This window comes from Budorcas taxicolor, chromosome 17 (genome assembly GCF_023091745.1).
Source record: "Budorcas taxicolor isolate Tak-1 chromosome 17, Takin1.1, whole genome shotgun sequence".
NCBI classification, from domain to species: domain Eukaryota; kingdom Metazoa; phylum Chordata; class Mammalia; order Artiodactyla; family Bovidae; genus Budorcas; species Budorcas taxicolor.
In genome coordinates, this window is record NC_068926.1 from 52,709,618 (window position 1) to 52,737,528 (window position 27,911).

General features: G+C 47.8%; 1 protein-coding gene across 1 annotated transcript in view; it reads left to right on the top strand.

Annotated features, from left to right (window-relative positions):
- The first annotated feature begins 5,216 nt into the window (after positions 1–5,216).
- VPS37B (VPS37B subunit of ESCRT-I) overlaps positions 5,217–27,911 on the top strand; it is a 30,988-nt gene continuing 8,293 nt past the window's right edge. The window contains exon 1 of the mRNA XM_052654755.1: positions 5,217–5,350. Within this exon, the coding sequence (XP_052510715.1) occupies positions 5,240–5,350 (111 nt within the window). The 5' untranslated portion in view covers positions 5,217–5,239. The remainder of the gene's footprint in view (positions 5,351–27,911) is intronic.

Consider the following 27,911-nt stretch of genomic DNA (forward strand, 5'->3'; position numbering starts at 1 on the left):
ACCTACCTCTTCTGCATCTCCTGCAGTGCAGGTGGATTTTTTTTTACCGCCGAGCCACCTGGGAAGCCTGAATCAACAAGGATACATCTTAGAAACTCACTGTTGGGAATTCCGTGGTGGTCCAGTGGTTAGGACTCCGTGCTTTCACTGCTGTGGGCCTGGTGTTTGGTCCCTGGTTAGGGAACTAAGATCCCACAACCATCCAGTGTGGCCAAACAAACAAATAAACAAACCTGAAAAGCGAAAAACTCACCACTGATCCTAAAAAGCAAGTATCGGAACGCTCTGTGTGTATGTATATGTAATGTGTATGTGTGCTATGCTGCGCTGGGCTAAGTCGCTTCAGTCGTGTCCGACTCTTTGCAGCCCAAGGGACTAGAGCCTGGCAGGCTTCTCTGTCTGTGGAATTCTCCAAGGAAGAATACTGGAGTGGGTTGCCATGCCCTCCTCCAGGGGATCTTCCTGAGCCAGGGATTGAACCCACACCTCTTATGTCTCCTGCATTGGCAGGCAGGTTCTTTACCACTAGCGCCACCTGGGAAGCCCGTTATATATGCATATATACATATAATGTGTATGTTTTAAAATTAAGATTATGGACGTATACATGTAAGGTAAATAAATAGGACAGTAGCTACCTTCTAGAGAGGGAGAAAGGATATTAGGGGCTTTAACTGTGCCTGTGATGCTCAGTCCTTAACTTGGTGAGTTACGTGAGGGTTTGTTATATTTTCTCTCTCCCTCTTCTTCTTTTTTGTGGGGGAACTGAAATAGTTGATTAAATAAACCCCACAAGGGAGCAAAAAATAAGAGAAAAATCCCCAAACCAAGAAAACACAAATCTCAAATCAAAATAACCAAGCTTTCTACATCCTCCACCTTCCTAACACACCCAAATAACATCAACCTTAAATATAATTAAAAAAAAATACTGCTCTCTATTTTTATACCTTCCTTACACTCGCCAAAGTAGGGACTTTGGCGAAAATGAGTTTTCTCCCCCGCTTCTTGATGACTAGTACTTAGGTCATGTTGACTATTTAGATATTAGCAGATGACAGTGACAACGGCGGTGACCTCAGGAGGAGCAACACGTCCCGAGGAGCAGGGCTGTTCCACCTGCCGCCTTAGGGAATCATTCCTCTGCTGCCCATACACAGCTGACAGCATGTGCTATGGATATGGTGTCATCAGGTCCAGATTTTCTTCCAGCTTCTCAAACTGGAAAATATTTATCTGTAATTCTCTTTACTTCCATCAGACAGAAAGAATTCTAACCTCAAGGCTAGAAGACCGTGACCTCCACCTAGTTGAACCTTATATATTTTTCTTTTTTCATCAGATAGTGGGGAAGTATGCCTTCCAAACCATTTCCCCATGTTATGTAACAGGAGACCCATTTCTAGGCAGTAACAATGCTCCTATTGAGACAGAAGCCCTGGCACCTACATACATTGCCCTTGATTTGCCAGTGCAAAATCTTAGTTAACCCAGAAATACTACAGGCAGGCGTAAGTTTGCAGAGAAACCCCGACCTCAGTTTAACACAAAGCGGGTGGGGAGGAGATGTATCAGCTCACCCACGCATTTAAATCAACAGGTTTGACACCAATGCCAGGATCTTCTTATGTTTCTTTTCTTCTCTCAACCACTTTTAAGAGAGACGAGAAGTTTTTAGAGCCGCAGAAAACAAGACCTTTCTGTGGTTTGCTCTGTTTGACAAAGGAAGTGGTGTGTGACTCGACTAGGTCAGTGGCAGAAAGCAGGTTTGAGAAGGTTTATAAGGACCAGGCAGGGCTGAACTGTGAACCCGGTTTGGACTAAGCATTCTAGGGACTATTGTATACAGGTATGCCATTCAGGACCAGGTTTGTTCTTTGTGTGCCTTGGATGAGTTACTTCATCCCTCTATGTTCTGGAGTGCTCTGACCTCCAACCTTGTTCTTACCTTCTGTGGGGAATTTAAGAAACTTCTGGACATCATCTTAAGCCTCATAGGTGAGGATTTCCTGGAAGTACAGCTACTATTCTCACTTTGGCAGGTTTATACTTTTCCTGGAGAGAAAAGGGAAAATAATGAAACTAAACTGAGTGCCTACTCTGGTTATAAACTTGACTTTCTCCATCGCCTTCTTCTTTATTATGGTCTTTCTTAAAGCCACCTTTTTGGACAAACTCAAAGGAAGAAAACAATCGAGGGCTCTTTTCGAACTCAATGAAAATCTTTTGTTTACAGATAGTATGAAATGCTTCCTCTAGTTTTACTCATCTCCCACTAATCTGTGCCCTTAGTCACAGGGGCTAGGAGAAAAGAGAATGGTCACTGGAGCCCAGTCTAATGTATGGGCAGACAACTCAGACCTTATGCTCTACGGATTGGGGAGCAGAAACATCAGCCTCATGCACAAAGCTCGTTAGTCAGCCAACAAGTGTTTACTGAATGTCTGGACTGTGCTCAGTGCTGAGTTATGCGCCGAGGTCAGTGTGGTAGGATGCCAGCGTGGCCGATGCCAGTCTGGGAGCCAGGAGATCTGCCAATTACTTGATTTTGAAAGAAGACAACTTCCTCCTCCAAGGGCCTCAGTTTCCTTATGTGTAAAATTAGGAGGCTGTTGTGGTTATCCTCAGATGTTGGTTTCTTCCAGCTAGAACCGTGGAGGATTCCAAAGCAGGATAACAAGTTCCCAGAATTCCTGGATCTTGAAACGCTTCTAGGAGTGGAGAGACTGCACAATGGCACCAGCAGTAATATCTCTGAAAGAGCACAGCTTGGCCCAACTAAATGTCTAGGTGCCTTCCTCTGAGTTGAGGCAAACGGCAATAATGTGGGTCCCTGCTCTGATGCTCCAGTCATACTGGTTTTCTGCCTTTCCTTGAATGTAGCAAGCTAGAACTGACTCGGGGCTTTCGTACATGCTGGTCTTGCAGCCTGGGGCTTCCTAAAGGAATGGTGGGTGGTTCTGCCCTTCTCACCCTTCAGGTCTCCTCAGATGTCATCTTCTCTGAGAGGACCACCTTTCATTACTCTCTTTAAAGGTATCCCCGTTACTCTCTTTAGTTCAACATTCATCTCCTTCTTTGCACGCTCCCAATCTGTAATCATTTCATTTATTTTTGGTTTGCCTCCCTGTCTGTTAGCTCCATGTAAGCAGGGGTCTTTTTTATTTTATTCAGAACTATATACCCAATTAGAGCCAGACATCCTGGAATGTGAAGTCAAGTAGGCCTTAGAAAGCATCACTACAAACAAAGCTAGTGGAAGTGATGGAATTCCAGTTGAGCTATTTCAAATCCTGGAGGATGATGCTGTGAAAGTGCTGCACTCAATATGCCAGCAAATTTGGAAAACTCAGCAGTGGCCACTGGACTGGAAAAGGTCAGTTTTCATTCCACTCCCAAAGAAAGGCAATGCCAAAGAATGCTCAAACTATCACACAATTGCACTCATCTCACACGCTAGTAAAGTAATGCTCAAAATTCTCCAAGCCAGGCTTCAGTAGTACATGAACCGTGAGCTTCCTGATGTTCAAGCTGGTTTTAGAAAAGGCAGAGGAACCAGAGATCAAATTGCCAGCATCCGCTGGATCATGGAAAAAGCAAGAGAGGTCCAGAAAAACATCTATTTCTGCTTTATTGACTATGCCAAAGCCTTTGACTGTGTGGATCACAATAAACTGTGGGAAATTCTGAAAGAGATGGGAATACCAGACCACCTGACCTGCCTCTTGAGAAACCTATTATGCAGGTCAGGAAGCAACAGTTAGAACTGCACACGGAACAACAGACTGGTTCCAATTAGGAAAAAGAGTATGTTAAGGGTGTATATTGTCACCCTGCTTATTTAACTTATATGCAGAGTACATCATGAGAAATGCTGGGCTGGAGGAAGCACAAGCTGGAATCAAGATTGCCAGGAGAAATATCAATAACCTCAGATATGCAGATGACACCAACTTTATGGCAGAAAATGAAGAGGAACTAAAAAGCCTGTTGATGAAAGTGGAAGAGGAGAGTGAAAAAGTTGACTTAAAGCTCAACATTCAGAAAACTAAGATCATGGCATCTGGTCGCATCACTTCATGGTAAATAGATGGGGAAACAGTGGAAACAGTGTCAGACTTTATTTTTGGGGGCTCCAAAATCACTGCAGATGGTGATTGCAGCAATGAAAGTAAAAGACCCTTACTCCTTGGAAGGAAAGTTATGACCAACCTAGATAGCATATTAAAAAGGAGAGACATTACTTTGCCAACAAAGGTCCGTCTAGTTAAGGCTATGGTTTGTCCATTGGTCATGTATGGATGTGAGAGTTGGACTGTGAAGAAAGCTGAGCACCGAAGAATTGATGCTTTTGAACTGTGGTGTTGGAGAAGACTCTTGAGAGTCCCTTGGACTGCAAGGAGATCCAATCAGTCCATCCTGAAGATCAACCCTGGGATTTCTTTGGAGGGAATGATGCTGAAGCTAAAACTCCAGTACTTTGGCCACCTCATGAGAAGAGTTGACCCATTGGAAAAGACTCTGATGCTGGGAGGGATTGGGGGCAGGAAGAGAAGGGGATGACAGAGGATGAAATGGCTGGATGGCATCACCGACTCGATGGACATGAGTTTGGGTGAACTCCGGGAGTTGGTGATGGACAGGGAGGCCTGGCGTGCTGCAATTCATGGGGTCCCAAAGAGTGGGACACGACTGAGCAACTGAACTGATATACCCAATTCCTAGTCCACATAGTAGGTCTCAATTTTGTCGAATGAATTGGCAGTTCCACAATTACGAAAAAACAAAGGTACCTAAAGTTGTTTTCCCATAAATCCCCTTCGTTGGGGTTCCCTCGGTCAGGCTGGGCTTAGGCTGCGTGAACTTCCGTCCTACTGCCTGCTTTCTTCAGATCTAGGCATTTCTTTCCCTTGAGGAAAAGGCTCTTCTGACATCATGGCACACCCTCCTGATGTCATGCTGCAGTGACATCATTACTGCTGACCAGTGCGTCCCAAGCCTATCTCCAGGTCCCTTCCCTTAGAAGCCCCCACCCTTCCCAGAGACAACCCCAGCCCCTAACACTCTTCCTGCCAAGTGCCCAGACTGCGACGTCATGTCCGCCTGCCCGCGAGGCGATGACGTCAGGGCCCACGGCTGGCGTCACGTGCCCCCCCCCGCTGGGGGCGGGCCTTGAGGGCGGCGCTTCCGGTCCGCGAAGCCAGGCGGCCAGAGCTGCGGCGGCGGCCGAGACGGGACGATGGCGGGCGCTGCGAGCGAAGCTCGGTTCGCCGGGTTGTCGCTGGTGCAGCTCAACGAGCTGTTGGAGGACGAGGGGCAGCTGACAGAGATGGTGCAGAAGATGGAGGAGGTGAGCCGAGCGGCAGCTCAAAGCGGCGACGGCGGGGCCTCGAGGGGCGCGCGCGGGGCCGGGGGCCCGCGGCGGGCTGGAGGTGGCCCGAGGCGGAGACGGTCGCGGTGCTTCATGTTGGGTTGAGGAGACTGGGACGAGAAATTGGGGAGGGGGGTGCTTGAGGTGGGGTTGGGGATGAGGGGACCGAGGCTGGGGCGGAGCTGGGAAAAGCGTCTTGGGTGGACAGAGCTTGCGGGGGCTGGAGGGGTCCTGAGGCGGAGTGGAACGCGGATTAGGGAGCCTGGAAGGGGCATTCGGGATCGTGGAGGGCTGTGGCCGAGTTTGGGGAGGCGAGGAGGGAATTGAGGGACCGAGACTGGGTTGGAATGGGTCGAGGGGACGGTAGTCGAGGATTGGGGATGCCTGAGACCGGACTGAGGGGTTGAGGGTTAGGTCTGGGCAGGGGTTGGGGTTGAGGGGAGGGTTGACGGGTACAGGGAAATAGTTACTGGGATCTGAGGATAGGCTTTGAGGGGCTGAGTGGATTAGCTAGATAGGAATCATGGGAAAGGATCGGGGGTTCCGAGATGGATTTGGGGGCAGTGTCTAGCTAAATCTGAGAGGTGGTTCTGAGATGGGCCTTAGGGGTGGGGAGGGGTCTCCAAGGCTGGGAGACGCGAGGCAGCGGACTTAACCTAGGTTAAGATCTGATTTGGCCGTTTATCTGAGGGATCCTTAGGGTCAGAGAGCCTGTTCCGGGTCTGACTTCGTTTGGAAGGCGTCTTGCCAGTGTTGTCCCAGGGGGCTCACCTCCAGTCTTGTGGGTTGGCAGAAGGATGCCATGCCCCCCCCCCCCCCCCCCCCCCCCCCGTAGAAGAAGGGAATGTGGTAATTCTAGTATGGTGGCTCTGCCCCATAGTGTCCTTCCTCGCTGGGGCCAAGTTGTTTTTTAGGAGACAAACTGGAGGTCAGGGGCTGACAGCCCACCCCCACCTCTGATAGTAGACAGACTGCCCCGTCTCAGCAAGGTGTGCCCACTGCTGTTTCTGGAGATCTCACTCCATCCCTTGTAGCAGGGTTTGTTCTCAGGGGTAACTGACTTCGCTTCTGGTGTGCTTTCTTCTGTCCTTTTCCCCCAGCCCTTTTGAACTCTTTCCCCGAAAGTCCAGTCCTGTGAGTCTGGGTCTTCTCCAGGCTGCTAGACCCAGGCCCAGCCAGCTCTCCCCAGCCCACCTCCTGCTTTTACTCTTTTGTCTCTGAAGTCTGAGCCTTCCCACGCCTACAGGGCCAAGCTTCTCACCCAGAAGCTTGTGTGGGGGCTTTTGGCTTGCTTTCTGCAAAAGGATTGACTGTTCTGCACTGAGCCAGCCCCCTTAAAAGGGGGCTTGTATGGAGGTTGCACATTCAAAATCACTGGAAAACCCTCAACAGATCATTGTCCGGAGCTACAGAGAGGCCACTGTAGTAAGATGGTATCAGTCTTTCCATTAATCCACCCCTTGTATTCACAGGCTTTGTAACTTGGCACATATAACATTGCTCTGAGATGCAATTCACCCCATTTATGGTCTCCATGTGGCGCTTTCCTTTTAAGAGAAGAATAAGTGACAAAATCCATCTTTCTTGACTGAATGAGAGTTTCATGTCTCCAAAGAAAGAAAATCTTAGCTTAGTTAACTCTGCTTGTCAGTTGCCGGGAGACCTTTTGTTGACTGCCTGCAGGCATCTTTCTAGTTTAATAATAAAATGATAGGTATGTATTTCTAATGTGTAACACTGCCTACAAGTTAATTTTATTATATGTGACTCCCCAGTTTCAGGACAGAGTACTGTAGTTATATTAGTAGAACATTAATCGAAGTAAAGTGCCTTTTAGTGGAGGGAAGATTGTGGAGTCAAGTCAGTCTGCCGACTCAGGCTGTTAGGACAGCTTTACCTGTTTCCTCTGTCTGAGACACACCGTAGGTTACTATTTAAAGGGAAAGGCAGATTAATCTAGCAGGTGTTTTTCTGTTTTTTTTTTTCTTAGTACAGATGATCTTCATCCCAGAGTACCTCATACAAATACTGAGGACCAACTTCTCTTGATTAGGCCAAGTGATTAAGTTAAATTACTCAGCAGAGGTTTGTTCTTCAGGTTATAGTGCTTTTATTAAAACAAGGAAATTGAACGTGAAAACCAGACTGCCTTAGCCAGACAGCTCACCCAGCCATGGTGACCCTTCGAAAGTCCTGTTGCCCTGGGTGTGTGTGGTGCGTTTCTGAGGGAAGGGCTGTGATGTGAACAACCAACATTCTGGCCCTGGTAGTTTCACTCAGCTCCTAATGTTGCGAGTTGGTTTATTTGGGGGTGGCTGTGAGACAGAAGGAAATATTTGTGAAATAGCTTTGACCAGATGGCGTGTTTATGATCTGGTGTTAAAGAACGTTTGGGCTCTGGAATTATACATTCTGGGCCAGGCCTGGCCACTGCCCAGCTGTGTGACTGCAGGCAGGTCACCTCACCTCTCTGAGCCGCCGCTGGGGAAAGATATGTGGGGAAAAAAATATACTTCTTAGTTTTATTTTTGGCCGTGCTGGGTCTTGGTTTACACATGTGGGTTTTCTCTAGTTGTGGTGAGCGGGGGCTATTCTAGTTGCAGTGATTGGACTTCTCATTGCAGAGAAACTGCCCACATGCTTCTCTCATGGGGCACAGACTTTAGGGCACTCGGTCTTCAATAGTTACGGCACAAGGGCTCAGACACCCTGTGGCCTGTGGGATCTTTCCAGACCAGGGATCGAACTTGTATCCCCTGCATTGGTGAGACGGATTCTTAACCACTGGACCATCGACCACCAAGTTCAGTGAAAATACTTCTTAGTGTTGACTTGGGGATTATATCAGAGAGTGCGTGTGAGGTCCTTGTGTGAGTGCTTAGTCATGTCCAATTCTTTGGGACCCCATGAACTGTAACCCACCAGTCTCCTCTGTTCATGGAATTTTCCAGGCAGGAATACTGGAGTCGGTTGCCATTTCCTTTTCCAGGGTTAGGTCCTTAACATGGTACGTATTAATAGTGTTCAATAAAGAGTAATTGCATTAGTAATTTGTAGTTCTCTTTTTGGAACAATTACTGACAATCATGCATATAAGGTCATCCCAACCAGATAATAGGGTCTTATTTCAAAAATCTAAAGTAGATTTTTATTTGCTATTAGCCTAAAATTTTTTTCTAGCTTTCTGTGGTTAGTGATTGTCTCAGTAGCACTAGAATGAGACAGTAAATAGAACAGGACTTTCAGGCGCAGATCTCTTACCCTAAACCAAGGCTTTTTTTTTTTTTTTTAATTGGCAGAAGGAAGTGTTTTAAATTGTAGAGTAAGGCTTCTTCAAGCCTGAGGGGCTATTTTGTGGAGACTGGAAAGTGTGGCTAGGTTTTGAAGGCATTCACTGTTGGGTTTAAATACAGCTGTGTATTGTGCTTCACTTACATTGTTTTAATTGTGGCATCTGAGCTGTAGTCCAGCTGGAAACTAGAGTCAAATTGTGTTGGAGCAGCAGACATTCTCATTTTCCCTGCCCGTGGGTTTCTCTTTTCCTGTTCCTCTTGTCTGCGTGCAGTTCTCTAAAATGTAGTGTGTTCCTACTGATCGGCAGCTCTTTCCTTTTGCTCTGGGCTGATATTTCTTATGCACACGTTTTTATTTTTATGTCAAGTTATTTTTACTTGGCAGTGGAATGGGCCTTTGTCTGTCTGTCCACATTAACCCCATTGGACTTGCAGGGCACTCCCTTAAAAGGAACCATCGCTCAGGGGATTAGGCAGCTAAACCGGACCTCTTGGGTCATTCTTCCCAGTGTGCTTTCGGAGGAAATGCTGACGAGTTGGTGTTAGCTGAGGATTCACTAAGACTTCAAACTCAGGAACTCTGCTCCTGTGGCAGGTGAAACTGCCCACACGCAAAAACTCTGAGGATCTGAGAAACAGTTCTGTGGAAACTCAAGAGCCTGGTCTGGAAGAAGCTGTTTCCCTAAGGCGTGTTCTGGGGTGATTTGTGTGGGGCTGCGAAGCTACTGCATGAATCATAATGGCTCTTTGAAGCATACCGACCAGGGACTGCTTCCTCAAACAAGCTCTGAACGCTGGTGGGACTGGTTTTTAGAAGCTGAGATGTGAAACCCTTTTGAGTGTCTACTACTGGAGTATGTTTCTGTTCCTGTCATCCAGTCATTATTGTATATATATATACAGGCTTCAGCTTTTATGTTTAAATCTTCTCTTCCATGGACCTATGACTTTAACTCTCGAGGAAAACATTACTGTGTCCCAGAATATTTTCTGGAATCCAATACTGGCTGACTCTTTTTTCTTTTTCAAAGAAAGCATCTAGATTTCGTGGACAGACTATAGCTGCGACTTTACTGACTTATTTCATTGTTTTCCAGCTCAGTGCGTCCCCGGGAAAGTGAGGACAGTGGCCAGGCCTGCCTTTTAGGGTTCTTGTGAGGCTAAGTGGCATAGCAGGTGAAGTTGGTAGAGGGTGGCTGCCTTTCTTTGGAGAGATTTTCAGAATTGTTTAGGCTGGCTTACGTGAAATCCGATCCCTTATTTTACTTAATTGCTGTCTACTTCCTCTCTATTGATTAAAAGCGCAGTGGGGGCGGTACAGTACAGAACTGGCTTTTGTTACCAGTGACGTGACCTTTGGCAAGTATTCAGTCTTTTTCCAGTTGCAGTTTCCTCGTTGAAAATAAAGCGGATAATAACAGCAAGCGCCTCCATAGCGTTGCAGGTGGGCTAAATCAGAGAAGTTGTTAGGATACTTATCATGGTACCTGGAACAGAGTGAACACTGAGTAAGCTGTCGTTATTGGCTGTTACTGCTGCAACTAAAAGGCATGATGTCCTGGCTGCTGTCTCAAGACGATCCCGTGGCAGGTGCGTGTCTGTGGAGCACTCGCTGTGTGAGGCGCTGTGAAGGCAGAGACGTGGATCGTGTATAATCTCTGTACTATGACTTAGGGAGATTCAGTGCACAGACATCTACAGCAAGAGAGAGTGGGGGGCTTCGGTTTGGGGAGATGGGACAGGTGATGGTGTGGCCGCCCGGCAGGCTCCCACGGTTGAAATGGTGTTGTGTATGCTGTTGTTTCAGTCGGAAAGTCCTGTATGACTCTCTGTGACCCCATGGGCTGTAGCCCACCAGGCTCCTCTGTCCATGGGATTCTCTAGGCAAGAACACTGGAGTGGGTTTCCATTCCCTTCTCCAGGGGATCTTCCCAACCCAGACATCAAACCCACATCTCCTGCATTGGCAGGCTGGTTCTTCACCGCTCAGCCACCAGGAAAGGCCTATGTTGTGTATATTTTACCACAGTCGTTTGTTTATTTTTTTTAGAGGAAGAATAAGAGAAAGGCCAGACATGAATTGTAAATAACATTGAATGTCAGATGAAGAGGGCCTTTCTGGCTAGATTAGGTTCCTACTGCAAGAGATGGACTTTGATAGGCGGGTAAGCTTTAAGAAAATAAATGATGTAATTCCTATAAGGGTGTGGAATGACACAAGGAACATATGTGTACCTGCCAGCAGCTTAGGAGGAAAATGCGACCGAGCCAGAGCAAACCTCTGTGCTCCATCCTGAGCGTGATCGCCACCCCCCAGCCAGGGAGCCACTGTCTTGAATTAGGTGTTTATTTCTCTAAATTGTATTTTGACAGAAGTCAGGGCTCAGGAAGGTGGCTGAGCCCGGCACCGAGCAGGGCAGATTTCATGACTCGTGAGTTACCAGGTCAGGTTTGCTAGTGTGAAGGGAAGTGACAAGAAATAAAGCTGACGAGGCCGAGAGCCCGGGCAGGAGCTGGGTGGCGACCCACTTGGAAGCACTGAGTTTCCGTGACTTTGGAGCGGGGCAGCGGCATGATCGGAGGAGCGCTTCAGGAAGGCCGTGTTGGCTGCAGTGTGGGCTGGATTGGCGAGGGGGGTTCCGGAAGACCAGGCGAGAAGAGGTTAGGATTCGAGCCAGAGTTCTGGGGGGGAGATGCAGACCAGCTTTCCGAACCCCTTCCCACCCTCGTGGAGCTGCCCACTGAGGGGCCCCATCAGCTTTGCCTTCCAAACGCTCTTCCCGCTCAGTCACAGACACACGGCCCCTTAGCCTCTTTTGTGCCTCCTTGGTGGCACTTGACACACATTTTGTAAGTCACTTGCTTCCCTGTGTCCCCGCCTGGCACAGGGGCTCCATTCTTTGTGTCCTGGGCACCCTAGCACAGGCCTGGCACATAGGCTGTGCCCAGTTAGTGCTCCTGAGTGAGTGGAGCTAGCTGGTCTTTAAGTGAAAGCGAGTAAAAGGAGGGCCCAGAGCGAGGCTGGAGGAGGGGGGGTGGTCCCTGGGGCCGCGGGAGCCCAGCATAGGGGACAGGCAAGGCAGTTATGTGGCTTCGTGCAGTGGGCAGTTGACTGCGGTTCTGGAGCTCAGGGATGGTTTGCTTAGAGATACAAATTTGAGAGCAAAGTAACCTCTTCCAAGCACTTGTTGAAATCAAGGGGAACATAAAAGTTTAAAAGGCCATTGGGCTTATCATCGGTGGGTTGGGAGAAGGAAACGGGTGCCGTGGAGGCGCAAGGAGAAACGGGTCTGATGACTCCTTACAGACAAGTCAGCCTCCTTTTGCGCTGCCTGTGCTGTACACACTGGTCAGGAGGAACCTCAGGACACGTGCAGTCGAGGTGCTCTTGAGCCCAGTCAGCTCAGTCGTAGATTCGGCTTCTATCACAGCATTTGGCAGGTTGTCGCTCAGGGGGCCATGCCAGGCTGCAGGGCCCGGTGTCTGTAACGACCCGTGCGTCAGCCTCTGCTCACGCGTGTGATTGCTGAGGCTCAGAACACGCTAGCTGGTTTATCTCCTTCCTCAGCTCCAGGGGGTTTTCACATCCCATCATCATTCAGGAAAGCCATCCTACCCAATGGCATGAAGACGGAGGAGAATTCTGAGTTTCTTCATAGGGAAGAGGGAAAGGAGAGCCATGGGTGGAACGCTCTTGTCAGTAGGTTGCCTCGCAGTGCACCGGGGGAAAGCTTTTAAACTGAGCAACACGCTCCATCGTACCAGAGTGTATGTGAAAAGCAGATATTCACGTGGTTGTTACATTACAAGCAGTGCCATAGTTAATGTTCCTTTCCAATCAAATTTTCTATTGTCTCCAAGGTTAGCTAATGGCGCCCTGAGGTTATTTTCATACCATAGCCCAGGGCCAGGGTTGGCAGAGGGACAGAGTAAGTGCTAATTAACGTTTGCCATCAGAAAGCGGCTTTCGTTAATGTGAGCACAGCTGAGGTTGAGGAAGTTTATGTGTTTACTCAACCTTCATGGAGCACCTTGGGGAAGTGAAACTGCTAAGCCACAGAATTTTCATCTTTAAGGATCGCGCTGGTGCACGTAAGCCGATCCCAATGTACCCGGGTTGCAGTAGGGGTGAGGGCACACCCTAGTGGGAGGGAGACCCGGAGAGCCTTTGCAGGGCTGGGGGTGACCGGCAGGGTGACCGGCAGGAGCTGTGATGGCAAGGGTGCATTAGCCAGGTAAGGAGGGAGAAGGGTTTCCGGGCCCCACAAACGGAGACACAGAGGAAAGAAACAGCGTGTGCACAGGACTGTCGCAGGCCTTGCTGGAGGGACCAGGGCAGGGCGTGAGGGGACGGGGTCAGAGAGGCCGGCAGAAACCAGACGGTCCCACGCTTGCAGAGAGGGCTTGGGCTTCACCTTCCAGTCACAGGGAAGGTTTTAAGCCTGGGAGTGGTGCAGTCACACTTGGTGATTCATACAAATGATTCAGGCAGCCAGAGGAGGATGGATTTGAGGGGGTAAGACCAGAAAGCAGAGAGATCAATCAGAAGGCTGAAAGAAGATGGAAGAAAAAAATTTTTTTCAGTGAGCCAGAATCTCTTAGCGGGGAGTCTTACACTGAACTCAGTGCCCAGTTTGCTGAGTCTTGCTTTACACACAACTCAGATAACGACACGCTTGGTCCTCTGGCTTGTCAGTGGCAGATTTTTTCCAGGGTGTAGGAGATAACTAGTAGAGCTGATCATACGCCATCAAGAAAGAAATGAAGCTGCTCCAAAAATGGAAGATCAGCTGTTAAGCATAGTGGTTAAGACAGGATTTGGGTTGCTAGGAGACTTTGGACACAGATGAACCTTCCTAAGTATTGCCTTCCCCATCTTTAAAATGGGAGAATTAAGATATCATCCTTAAGAGACATTTGGAGAGTTAAATAAGACAGTGTTTGTAAACTGTGGAACACGGTGCATGACAGTTTAATAAATGCCCAGTAAATAAAGCTTCAGCAGTTGTTAATGAAGTGGTTGGGGCTGTTTGATTTAGGGTAGGGTTTGCCTAATTCCGTGGCTTTTGATGGTGATTACGTTAAAAAGCTTCCATGGTGGAGAAATTTGGGGAATCTGGTTAAATAAGAGGGGTTTTATTTTTGCTTTGCTTTGTCTGGTTTCTCTCTTACAGCTATTAATAGTATGTATTGCAGTATTTCCCACACTTAATCAGTCTGGTAGGGCTACGTCCCCTGGGCATACTTCGGCAACTGCTTATTTAAGGTCATAAATGCAGCCATCTGCTTTCGTGGCCCAGGAGCATGTTTTTATCACAGAGGGCACTGTTTCTACTTGATACTGACAATTCTGTGCCATCAAAGGCTGTCCTGTTTTCATCACTCTGTTTGAGAAGGCAAGGAAGTATATATAGTGTGTAAAATTTCTGATCCCAATTGATCAAACCTTTAAAAATTGCATTTTTAACATTTATATTATAGAAAAACTAAAAAATACAGAGCTATGAAGAAGAAATAGGTAGTCACGTGTGATATCACCACTCAGAGATAAATACTGTTAAACATTTTGTATGTTTTCTTTGTTTTCTGCCACTGGGATAATTTTGCTTGTAGAGTTTTTGTCTTGTTTTTTATTTGTGAAGTTATGCTCTGAGCATTTTCTTATTTTTTGTCAGAAGATTCTTACATGACATTTTTAGCGACTTATATTTTAATCATGTGGGTATGCTGCAACTTGGACAGCAAGGAGATCCAGCCAGTCCATCCTAAAGTAAATCAGTCCTGAATATTCATTGGAAGGACTGACGCTGAAGCTGAAATTCCAATACTTTGGCCACCTGATGGATGGGAAGAATTGATGCATTTGAAAAGACCCTGATGCTGGGAAAGACTGAGGGCGGGAGCAGAAGGGGATGACAGGATGAGATGATTGGATGGCATCACCAACTCAATGGACATGAATTTGAGTAAACTCTGGGAGTTGGTGATGATCAGGGAGGCCTGGCGTGCTGCATTCTATGGGGTCAAAAAGAGTCGGACATGACTTGAGTGACTGAACTGATGCTACAATTTATGTGACTAGTCCCTTAGGTACTGTTTCTTTTTTTTTTGCTTTCATAATTTATATTGCAGTTAACATCTTTGAACATAAATCTGTTAAAATATCAATACTTAAGAATGACTTATTTTCAAAAAATTATTAAGTATCTGGTGATTTTTTTAGTTAGAAATTTTATTCCCTGTATCAGTTATAATTGCAGTTTTTTTGTGTGTGTGTATGAAATTTAAGTAGAATAACTTAGAGTAACTGATTCTCCTTTGACTAATCCCTTTCTCTACCCACAGACTAGAAAAAAAAAAAACTTGTTAGAATAGCATTTTCTCATACTGAACAGAAGATGAATAATTTCAGTCATGTGAGAGTAAACCTTATCTATTAAACTGAATTTTTGAGTCAGGTGTTGGAAAGTTCATCTCATGATATATTTTACATGTAAAAGCAACGTCTTCTAAAGATGTAGTCTTAATACACACCCAGATCTTCCTGGAGAGGCGTTTTCTCACTTGCACCTGTGTAAAGACGATCCCAGAATATTCTCATGCATACTTTTCTTGTAGATTGTGGTTAAGAGGAGACGAAGAGGGGAAAACCCCGAAGCTCTCACTAAACAAGTGAACGCTTTGGTTGGTTGTGCTGGCAAGGAACTGCTAATGAGAAAAGCAAAGTTTAGAAGTTCTGTCTTCCATAGACTGCTTTCTTTTGGGAAGGGGAGGAGGGATTTGGATTTTAAAATTACAGTAGAATCTATTAGTTGACCTCCCTCCACTTAACTAAAGTGTTCCAGTAATTGGCGCTCGCCAGGCCCTTTATCAGATACAGGCCCTTTATCAGATACAGGCCCTTTATCAGATACAGTGATTGATGCCTCCCCGCCCCACCCGCCTCCGTCATGGTCAGATCCCCCGGGCATTTCGGCTCCCACACCGAGTAATTACCCAGAGTCAAGTGTGTTGGCTCTCAGACCTGTTCATTCTGATTTTATTTGTTATAGTAATTACATGATTTCATTAAATACTATGGCAACTGATGAACCGTGTATGAAAACTGTAAGCTGGGACTTCCCTGGCCGTCCAAGGGTTGAGACTTTGCCTTCCAATAGAGGGCATGAGGGTTCAATCCCTAGTCAGCGAGCTAAGCTCCCACATGCCTCCCTGGCCAAAAAGCAAAAAACGTAAAATAGAAACACTGTTGTAACAAATTCAATACAGGCTTTAGATGGTCCACATCAGAAAAATCTTAAAAAAAAAACAAAAAAAAACCTGTAAGCTGAGGGCTAACAGGTGATTCACTAGAGGAAAAAAAACAAAGCTAGTGAATTAGTTATGGACTTGCTGGGGGGAAATTGAAGATTCCAGAAGGACTCTGCTCTCATCTTGCTTGTCCAGTGTCTTTTTTTAAGTTCCCCACAGAGAGGCTGTGGTCTGAATGAGGAACTTCTGAAACTTGAGCTGGTGGACCTTATCTCTAAGAAAAGACCTTTGCCTTAAATGAAAAACATGGATAAGATCTGTAAAATTCTAAGTGTTTAGTGAGTTACCACTTTAACCAAACTGCTCAGTTAACCAGCAGCTGAGCTGACTGGTTCTGATAGTATGAAATGAGGGCTTCTCTGCTTTCCTGGTTCACCTGCGGTGGGGTTCTGATTCCGTAGGAGTAGGGTGGGTGCAGGTGTGACAAGCCCCTTGCTTTTAGGAGGTGAGGGATGGAGACAGGTCACATCGTGGTCTGTTTGGGTCCCATCTTGCCTCTGCTCCTCAGCCCTCTTTGTCTCCACCCTGAGTCCCCAGGATACAAGGCCCATGACGCCAGGAGGGTAGCGGCTATTATTGGCACAGCTGTCCACGCAAGTCCAGGGAGTGGGGATATCTTGTTTAGTTTCCTCTAAATATTAGGAAGTAAGTCTTTTGGGGAAAAAAAAAAGCCCAACAGAACACCCTGGTGTGTTGTGCCTGCCAGAAGTAGAGAACAATCAAATTGTGTGTCGCGGAGACCACCGACTTCTTCCTTGGAGCTGCTCCGTTTACTTTCAAGCCTAGTTTTTTGCATTTCTGTGTTCAGTTTTGCACTTAGAGTGAGTAACACTCAGTTTTAAGATGCGAGCCAGCTCCATGTGGAAAGGGTTGGTCGAGTCTGCATCCCTCGTCTGCTGCTTTCTAAGGACAGCAAGTTTCTGTCAGCAAGAAGGATTTTGGTATCTGCCGTCAGAAATAGCTGTCTTTTTTAGTCTAATACATTCTGTTTGAGTGGTTGTTTTGGTGGAACATTGATAAGCAGCTGGCAGATGTCCTTTCCCGAGTAGGCTGTAGCCTTGGAGATGGTTTCACACAGCCCACGAGACTGTTGTATTTTAGAACAGTTTCAGATTGTTCTCCAGTTCTTTAACTGTATTTTTTGTTTTTTTTTTCAGGTTCTTAATTTTGTTAGCATGTTAAACAGTCCAACTCAGCAGCTGTTGAGTTTTTCATAAAAACTCAAGGAGTACTTAGGTTAAATCAAGCCACATTGGGTTGCGTTTGCAAGTCTCCTCTGGGATAGTGTAGGCTTGGGTTACAGGCTCCTCCTGAGAGGCTGTCTTTAATTGGAAAACTGATAAAGTGAGTGCATCACTGGGAACATCTTTTCACTGAATGAAAGATGAATTTGGGCGTTCTGATAACCTTTAGTATTTAAGCCTAAACTCAAATTGCATGCAACTTCGGTGAAATATAGCACAGTTAAAGGGAATGAGGTTAACCTGGCTGAATGCACGCCGACCTTTTTATCACCTAATCCCTAAGCCTGCTGTGTTTAAAGTCTTAATGCAACCTGAACGTTCCTAGTAGGAAGTACAAAAGGCTGAGATTTCTTCCGTTCTGTATCTTTGTATTAAAAATAATGTTCTGCTTAATTTTATTTAGAGAGAAAAGATTCAAATCAAAATGAATTTCCCACCAGAAGGAACCAGTATGTCTTTGAGAAGGACCAGTCTGGGTTGGGGGCCCCATGCGTACAGATGGGTCTGGGACGTCTTGTTTCAGCAGAGAGCAGGGCAGCTGTCAGGGCCCGGGGGGTGTCAGCCTGAGAGCCAGCTCGAGGTGTCTCCCACTGGTTGTGAACAACTTGAGCACTGGAAAGATTAATGACGACAGCTGGTTAAAAATCTGTTACCTAATAATGGTACCTCCAGAAAAAAAGCCTGCTGGTTGTTTTTAGAGTTTGCTGGAGCACTAACTCAGCCTTCTAAAAGTGGTTTTAAAAGTGAAGGGGTGGTGAAATCACACATTTATCCTGCTTTTCCTATATTAGTTATTTCAGATACTCAAACAGATGAGGCAGAACGCTCATAGAGGAATGCAGGCCGACCCACACAGAAGGTGAAACTAAAGAATTTCAGTAAATGTAGTTATGGTGTTGTAGTTAGAGTTAATAAAAGTTCCTATGCCTTACAGATACATAGTAATTTTGAGGGTGAAATGATACTATGCTGAGATTTGCTTTAAAATACATTCCCTAAAGTGAGGAGTACAGGCAGATGGAATGGGGTTGGCAAATGTTGCTGATTGTCAAACCCAGGAGAAGGGCACCCGGGATTCATTTATATTTAACCTTTGCTTTGCTTTGTGTTTGAAAATATAAAAAAATAAATAGGAGACATAAACAGGAAGGGAGTTTAGGCGGTTGTTGGCACTTAGAGACGTGGTGGCAGGCGCGATAGACTGGCCTCTGCGGGAGAGAGGCTGCTGTCGCGCAGTCGGTGGTGCGATCGTGCAGAAGACGCTGGGGCTGAGTGTCCGCACACTGAAGGCTGCAGGTCCGGAGCTCCTTCCAGGTACTTGGAACTGCGGTGGTCTCTTCAACCTCCCTAAGACTGAATTTCCTTTTTCCCAAGTAAAATGGGAACAGATTTGTCTCACGCTCACCGAGAGGGTTAAATGGAGATAATATGTGACGAGAAGGTGGCACAGCGCCAGGCGTGCAGTGAATGTTCGTTGGACATTGAACAGGTGCTGGCGAGTGAAGCTTTCCTGTCACCACCAATAACTCATCTTACCTAAATCTTTAAATTCACATCTGTTTGACTCCCCCTCCCCCACTTTTCCTCCCCAGGGCCTTTTATTTGAAGAGCAAATGCAGCCCGGGCTGCAGTGCAGAGTGAACGGTGCCCTCTGGAGTTGGGTGGTGTTCAGCTCCCAGGGCCTGTCTCCAAGGAGGTCTTGACGTGGAGACTGATGCTCAGGAGGACAGACTGTATTCTGGTTGTTGTCTCCCCCAGCTTGGCATGTAATGGTGCTTCTTAAGTATTTTTTGAATGAATGAATGAAAGGAGCCAGCCACTGTGTGAAACATGTTTTGGTGGCTCTCGTGATTCATATAGTCTAGGTACTGGAGTTTGTGAGTGATTAAAAAAAAAGATATGTGAAATAAGTGGCTTCAGTGGCACCCCACTCCAGTGTTCTTGCCTGGAGAGTCCCAGGGATGGGGGAGCCTGGTGGGCTGCCGTCTGTGAGGTCGCACAGAGTCGGACACGACGGAAGCGGCTTAGCAGCAGCAGCAGCAGGCCATCACAATCATAACTTTACTCCCACATTTTAATAGGCTTTCCAGGAGGGCTGACTTTCGGCTGAAGAGAAGGGATTGTGTGAAGCTGACTGGTGTCTGATGAGTGCACTGTGCTGCATGTCTGATGTCTGCACTGGGGTGGGGGATTTTTCTTCAGAGCATCACCGTCATCAGCTCAGTGTCCTCCTTTTGCGTCTCACTCCCAAACTGTTGCACTCCTGGCGCAGATAGTTTCACATGGTTGTTTGTAATAGCGAGCATTTATCTGTGACATTAACTGTTTAAAAATGTATTATAAACGTTCAAAGAAGCTAATTTTCAGAACAGCTTAGCGAGGTTTTAACAATTGACGGGCAGTGGCCCGAGGCCACAGCAGTCAGGAGTCCTCCAGATCCAGTGGGACCAGCATTTAGTGCTAGGTGGTGGTGACTGGGTGCCGTGTCACGTTCTGGGCAAGGGGGAGTGAACACGACACACTTCTCCTCTTCAGGGGCCTGATGTTCTCATCAGAAGGCTGAGCGTGTGCTCAGATGTCATTGTATGCCCCGGGAAAAGCCATTCCACTTCTGTGTGTCGGGCCTTTGGCAAGATGGGGCACTCAGCTTGGGGGGCAGGGATGTAGACCCCCCCAGGGCCGGTGCAGGTCTGGCCACAGGTGTGCGCGTCCCACCTCCAGGCCTGAGGGATGGAGCAGCCTGTGGAGAACAAGGGAAGGAGCAAGAGGGCTGCTTTGGATGGGGGTGGTGGCTGAGGTCACCTACAGCCACCCCAGAGGGAGGGGGCCCAGAGAACCCCCTCCTCCTTTCAGGCTCCTCCCACCCTCCGTTCCCATCGCTGAGTCCAGCTGGAACCAGAAGGCACGTGGTGGCTGTGGTTCAGCCAGGCAGCCTCCCCAGGACCCAGAGCAGGATGGAGAGAGGATCTCGAGGGGAAGTGGAAGCTTCCAGCCCTGGATTCATTCCCTGTGGACGCCATAACACATCACACGAACTCGGTGGCTTAAAACAAGAAGAACTTATACTCTCACATTCTGGAGGCCGGAAGTCCAAAATCAGGGGTGTCCACGCTCCTTCCCTGCAGAGTCTCTAGGGGAGAACCCACGCGTAGCCTCTTCCCGCTCCTGGTGTTGCTGGTTCCTTGGCTTGTGGCCGCATCACTCGTCCCCATCTGTCTTCTCTCAGCCTTCTCCCCTCTACATCTTCTCCTGTGTGTCTTGCGCATGAGGACGCTTGTCATTGGGTTTCCAGCCTCCCACATAATCCAAGGTGATCTCTTTATCTTCAGATCCTTAACTTAATCACATCTGCAAAGACCCTTTCCCTGAATAAGGTCACATCCCCAGGTTCCAGGGATTAGCATGTGACATTTCTTCTTGGGAACCACTGTTCAGCCCACCACAAGCCCCGGTCACTCCCAGGAGCTGTGACGCAGTGGTGGTGTTGGCGTGGCTTTGTTTCGTTTGTCTTCAGTCAGTTGGCGCTCTGTGAGGGCAGGGTCTCTGCCTGCTTGTTCCCCCATGTCCGTCGCCTGCCCTGCCCAGAGCCAGCGAGTAACAGTGCCTCAGATGATGCTTTTTCAGGTGAATGAATAAGCGGGTAAATAAGCACAGTGACCCACAACACAGGGTAAAACCAGAGGTGTGCTCAGTGAGGCCACAGGACAGGGCCCAGATGCTACCGTGTGCTACGGGGAAAGCCGGTTCAGCTGCATCAGCTGGGCCTCTGGCAGGACAGCAGGCACTCGGCTTAGGGGACTCCAGGGGTGTTTAAAAAAGGGGTTCTTTACAAGGAGGTAGTGGGTGTAGACCCCCCAGGGCTGGTGCAGTTCGCCCTGGGGTCTGACACTTTTTTAAGTGGATGGATCCAGTGGTGTGTAGGTTATGCCTCATGCCTGGTGATCCGTGAGTGAGACTGGTGCTTTGAGGCCGAAAAGAGGGCCAAAGCCGTGGCCAGGGCAGAGGTCTGAGGAGAACGGGGCGCCAGGCCGGGAGCAGCATGACCACGATCGTTGGCAGAGAGCGTTTTATCCGCCGGACAAGACGTTTGCTTGTTAAATAAAATGGGATTGTTGACTTTGCATAAATGCTAGGCCTCTGAGCCTGGTGGCAAGAAGACAGGTGTGTGTTTTGAGTGTTTGCTTGTTTATTTTGCCTGGTCAGGCCTTACTGGCCCCACGAGAGAGCTTCGCTGTGGCGTGTGGGCTTCTAGCTGTGACACTCGGGTTCAGTGGCTGCGGCTCACAGGCTTAGTTGTCCCAGAGCACGTGGGATCTTGGTTCCCTGACCAGGGACCGAACCCTCGTCCCCTGCGTTGGAAGGCGAATTCTTAACCACTGGACCACCAGGCTCATCCCAAACCTGGTTGTTATCTTAGTTCCCAGCACAGATTCTGAGTCCTTCCTGGCTTTTCAGCATTTAAAGGACTTCTAATACGACTAAGGATTTCCATCTATTTCGTTGAAATTTGCTAACATAATTCAATAACGACATCGACTTTGTTACGATAAGGACTCTATTATGGAGGAAGGACCACTCTATGTTTTTCCATAAAAAGGTTTAGCTTGGAAACATCAGCAAGTGTACCCACCGAGTGTTCAGGAAGGAACGGTGTAGCTGAAGGGGCCGACCAGCCAGCCAGAGTCGGGAGAAGCATCTGGTTTGGAAGACATGGCCTCACCGCACCCCCCAGTGCTGGCCGCGCGGGACGCCCCGGGGCCCCGTGCCTGGTCTGTAACACAGCTTGTGTCACCCAGAGGGGGGTTTAGGTCTGTTTTCTTTCTTAACCAACTTTATTTTTTCCCCCCTCCTTCAGTTAAACAGTGACCTGAGCATTTGAGGTGGCGTGTGGGTTCTGTGAGAATGTTCTGTGGTGATGTGTGAGCCGCCCGGGAGAGAGGGAAGCGCCCCTCGGCCTGGACAAGTGCACGTAGAAGACCTTCATTGTTTTATTTGCTTTAAACAAAGGCAGCCTCTCTCTAGAGCCTCTGCCCCTCTGGTTCTATTAATATCTAACAGTTATTTTTTTAATTAAAGCATGAACGTGAACGTAGTCGCTCAGTCGTGTCCGACTCTTCGCGACCCCGTGGACTGTAGCCTACCAGGCTCCTCTGTTCATGGGATTTTCCAGGCAAGAGTACTGGAGTGGATTGCCATTTCCTTCTCCAAGGGATCTTCCCAACCCAGGGATCGGACCCTGGTCTCCCACATCGTAGACAGATGCTTTACCGTCTGAGCCACCAGGGAAGTAACTTACTGTAAATTTATACATACTTATTGCAATGATTCACACATTGTTTAAAGTAGAAAGAGGAAAGTAAAAAAAAAAGTCACACCCTTGAGAGGTCGCTGTAGGCTGCGGGTGACCATCCTTTCTGCCAGCCCTGCTCACAGATGAACCGATGGGCAGAAGTCACAGTATTAATCGAACTTGACTGTAAATGCTGCTGTCACACATCTCAGTTTTCTTTGATTTTGAACAGAAAAGGAAAAGGAAACTGAAGTGAAACTGAGCAGACATATAAAAGTGTTTCGTTACCACAGAGAGATTATTTCCTAAAAAGATTTCTCTGTGGTTAAGAAAAAGGATGGAGAAGGCAATGGCACCCCACTCCAGTACTCTTGCCTGGAGAATCCCATGGACGGAGGAGCCTGGTGGGCTGCAGTCCATGGGGTCACTAAGAGTCGGACACGACTGAGCGACTTCACTTTCACTTTTCACTTTCATGCATTGGAGAAGGCAATGGCAACCCACTCCAGTGTTCTTGCCTGGAGAATCCCAGGGACGGGGAAGCCTGGTGGGCTGCCGTCTATGGGGTCACACAGAGTCAGACACGACTGAAGTGACTTAGCAAAGAAAAAGGATCATGAGAAACCATCAAGAGGTTGGAGAGCCTATTTTCAGTTTCAGGGTCTGTGGCTCTGCACGGTGGGCCTCTCCCGCCGTCCTCGGGGCGGTAGGACAGGAGGTTGAGAGTTGGATCGTCCCATCACCCACGGTGGCTGCTGCTTCAGCCTTGCTGAGTGTGGTCTGTCCGTTCCCCACGTCCTATCCCCACCTTTGTGTTGCAAATGATAGAACAAGGCTGGCCACTTCCTCCCATTTTTCCTCAACTGGGATGATGAAGAGGAACATCAGGGGGGAACGTCTTTCTCTACCCACGGTTGTGTTGGAAGAGCTTTGTCAGAGGCTGAAGAAAGGGCTTCTCCCCACCTCAGCCACTGTCCTGGCCACCTGTCTCCACAGTACTGCCCACCCCCACCCCAGAGAGCACTGCAGGTGTGCCCTGGGAGGCCACTGGACATTTTCCTGATGTTCACGTAGAAACATCTGAACACTCAGGGATGGAGAGAAAGCAGCCAGCTTAACAGTCGTCCCTGTGGGTTGAAATTTTAGTTTGCTTCTGTGCATCCTGTGTGTGACTTATAGCTGTGAGTCTAACCTGACGGGTCCCAGGAAAGTACGCTTTATTCATAGACTTATTTTAGGGCTGAGCTGTGAGGCCGGATGCTCTGCTGGATATTGGGATCACCCGGGGCTTTGAAGACACTGCAGGACTGGTCTGGGCATGGGGGATTTGCGAACAGCCCCCTTCCCTCCTAGGTGGCTTAGTGGTAAAGAATCTGCCTGTGAGTGCAGGAGGTGCAGGAGACGTGGGTTCGATTACTCAGTCGGGAAGGTGCCCTGGAGAAGGAAATGGCAACTCACTCCAGTGTGCTTGCCGAAGAATCCCATGGACAGAGGAACCTGGCTGACTTCAGTCCATGGAGTCGCAGAGAGTCAGATATGACTGAGCATGCGCACCTCCCCTTCAGGGGACTCGGTTGACACAGACAGCCCTGCCGTAAGGGAGCCCTTGGAGGTGGTGGTGCTTGACAGTTCTCTGAAGACATGGGAAAATTCCTGATCTGATCACCCTTAGATCCAGGGTGAGCGAGACTCTCCACAGAGGGTCTTGGGACCCCACAGAGCCTCTAAGAGCTCTTTTAAGGGAGCCCATCTGTTGCATAAAGGATCTAGGGCATCAAGCACCGCTCTTTTTTTTTTTTTTTTTAAACTCCGTGTTTTTTTTACCCACCTTGTTTGCCAGACCTGGCCTCACGTGACTGGCTTTTTAGGGGTCGAGAGGGTCTCTCTGCTTCATTCAGCAGATCCTTGCTGAGTGGCGCTGTGCGCTGGGTGCTTAGCCCACCACAGACGACAGGACCTGTCAGCGCTCCAGAGGGGTTGAGCGAGTGGGGACACAGACACAGTGCTCGCTGACTGTCACCAGCGACAGGAGAGCGACACGGTGCCAGGATGGGGGTGGCAGAGGGGACAGCTGGGGCCCCTCTGTGGCCAAGGCACTCAGCTGGGGCTCGTGGGGAGCCTGGTTGGCTCTCGGAACTGGCGGGGTGGGGTGAGGGAGGGCCAGGTCACCCCGGGTTCAGAGATCGGGGCATGGCGAGTTCTGTTCCATTTTCAGTGACCTGAGGACAGAAACATGCCTGCCCCTCCAGAGTCTATTACCCACAGAGCTGATTGAGCCAGAATGACAGTTTTCCCCGGGTGGTGGGTCTGGACTGTGACCTTGAACCCCTCTGCTCCCTTCTTGTCCATCAGATGAGACCAGTAGGAGCAGAAGATCTCAGCGACAGTTTGTTTGTATTTTTTGTTTTAAAAAAGGTGTATGATTTTTGCCGTGCTGGGTCTTCCTTGCTGCTCTTGGCCTTCCCTGGTTGCGGCGAGTGGGGCTGCTCTCGAGTCGCTGTGGTCTCTTGCTGCCGAGCCCAGGCTGCAGGGCGGGCGTGCTCAGTCACCGCGGCACGTGGGCTCTGGGGCTCGGGCTCAGTAGTTGTGGCACGCAGGCTTGGTTGCTTCGCAGCATGTGGGATCTTCCTGGAGCAGGGATTGAGCCCGTGTCCCCTGCACTCGCCGGCGGGTTCTTACCCTGGACCACGAGGGAAGCCCCTCAGCAGTTTATTTATTTACTTGTAACTAAACTTTAAATTTGGACTTCCCTGGTGGCTCAGGGTAAAGCGTCTGCCTACAGTGCGGGAGACCCAGGTTCAATCTCTGGGTCGGGAAGATGTCCTGGACAAGGGAATGGCACCCCACTCCAGTATTCTTGCCTGGAAAATCCCATGGACGGAGGAGCCTAGCAGGCTGTAGTCCATGGGGTCGCAAAGAGTCGGACACGACTGAGCCACTTCACTTTCACTTCACTTTCACACTTTAAATTTAGAGGTGATTGTAGATTCACGTGCAGTTGTAAGTGATAACACAGAAATCCTGTGTGCCCTTTCACCCAGGTTCCCCCAGTGACAACAAACCAGGCTTTGGACACCGATAACAGAGCAGGGAACCACGGCCATGAGGGCTTCCTGCTGCCTCTGACAGCCACGTCCCTCCCCCCAGCCGTGGGCCAGTCTCCATTTCTGTAGTTCTGTCATTTCAAGAAATGCGGCATCCACCGAATCACAGAGTGCGCGCCCCTGTGAGCCGTGCATTTCCCCCTGCTCGGCCGACTCGCCTGGGTCTTCACCCGGGTGTCCACGTGTCTCAGCAGCTTGTCCTTTCCCAGGGCCACGCCCTGCTCCTGCTGCTGGTGGCGCACTGTGATGAAGCCCTTCGCCCGCTGAAGGACACCTGGGTGGCGTCAAGGTTTTGATTACGTAGCAGGCCTTTCTGGACATTGATGTGTAGGGTTTTTTTGTGAACATAAACTTTCACCTTTCTGGAATAAATGCCAAAGCACACAACTTCTGGATGGTATGGTAGTTGCCTGTTTTGTTTAAAAGGTGTTTCTGAGCTGTTTTCCAGGTTTATCTTGGTTTTGTTTTTTAAAAAATGTGTTTTATTGACGTGTAGTCGGCTTACAGTGTCTCAGGTGCACAGCAAGGTGGTCCAGTTACATAAACATGCATACGGTATTTTTTGAAATTATTTTCCATCAGAGGTTATTACAAGATACTGTAGCTCCCTGTGTTGTGTAGTGGACCTTTGTTGCTTGTTGCATATCTGTTTTTTAATCAGAAATCTAGCAGTCTATTCATACTAAGTCAAACAAGTGGAATCAAAATGCCATAATTTTTTTAGTTAGGCAAAAATTCATAAGTTTTCTAAAATATATATTATACATATTTATATGTATACATCAGATATGCAGATGACAACGCCCTTATGGTAGAAAGTGAAGAGGAACTAAAAAGCCTCTTGATGAAAGGGAAAGTGGAGAGTGAAAAAAGTTGGCTTAAAGCTCAACATTCAGAAAACTAAGATCATGGCATCTGGTCCCATCACTTCATGGGAAACAGATGGGGAAACAGTGTCAAGACTTTATTTTGGGGGGCTCCAAAATCACTGCAGATGGTGATTGCAGCCATGAAATTAAAAGACGCTTACTCCTTGGGAGGAAAGTTATGACCAACAGAGATAACGTATTCAAATGCAGAGACATTATTTTGCCAACAAAGGTCCGTCTAGTCAAGGCTATGGTTTTTCCTGTGGTCATGTATGGATGTGAGAGTTGGACTGTGAAGAAAGCTGAGTGCCGAAGAATTGATGCTTTTGAACTGTGGTGTTGGAGAAGACTCTTGAGAGTCCCTTGGACTGCAAGGAGATCAATCAGTCCATTCTAAAGGAGATCAGCCCTGGGTGTTCATTGGAAGGAATGACGCTAAAGCTGAAACTCCTCATGCGAAGAGCTGACTCATTGGAAAAGACCCTGATGCTGGGAGGGATTGGGGGCAGGAGGAGAAGGGGACGACAGGAGATGAGATGGCTGGATGGCATCACGGACTCGTTTGACGTGAGTTTGCATGAACTCCGGGAGTTGATGATGGACAGGGAGGCCTGGCGTGCCGCAATTCATGGGGTTGCAAAGAGTCGGACACAACTGAGCAACTGAACTGAACTGATATGTATACAAAAGCTTTTCTACTGCACTTGATAAAGGCTTAAGAAAGAACATCAAAAAAAGAGAGACAGAGAAATTGGAGAACATAAACTAAATGAAATGGGAGCACTGAATATGAAGTAGAAAAAGTGAAACAAACTAGATAAAAGTAAAAGATCATCACATAAGCTGGTCATTTTTAAACATGACTGCTCATTAGAAACGTATCTGGAGCTCTAGAGGAAAAAAAAAAAGCAGTACCTGAGTATTTTGATTTTCCAGAAAATTTCAAGGTGATTCTGATATGCGTCTGGATTTTAAAAAGTGATTACAGGTTTTCTGTTGGATCCTAGTTTTGGTGATATATAGAGTTCTGTTATTTTTCTGTTGACCAGTCATGATTCAGTGGTATTAACTGAGTAATAGTTACATAATCACAATAGTAAAAGATGTTTATCAGTTTTCACAATCAATAGCCAGACAAACAATAAAAGATAATTACGATTGCAAGCCATAATGGGCACATGATTAACAATATAAAATAATTATATGCAAGTTGTGGGGTCAGGCAGTGATGTGGTGAGCAGAAGTGCATACGTGCATGCTTCTATCCACCCAGCAGTCTGTGTCTTTTGGTTGGTGTATTTAATCCATTTACATTTCAGGTAATTATCAATATGTATGATCCTATTACCATTTTCTTAATTGTTTTTGGTTTATTTTCTGTAGGTCTTTGCCTTCTTTTGTGTTTCTTGCCTAGAGAAGTTAGCATTTG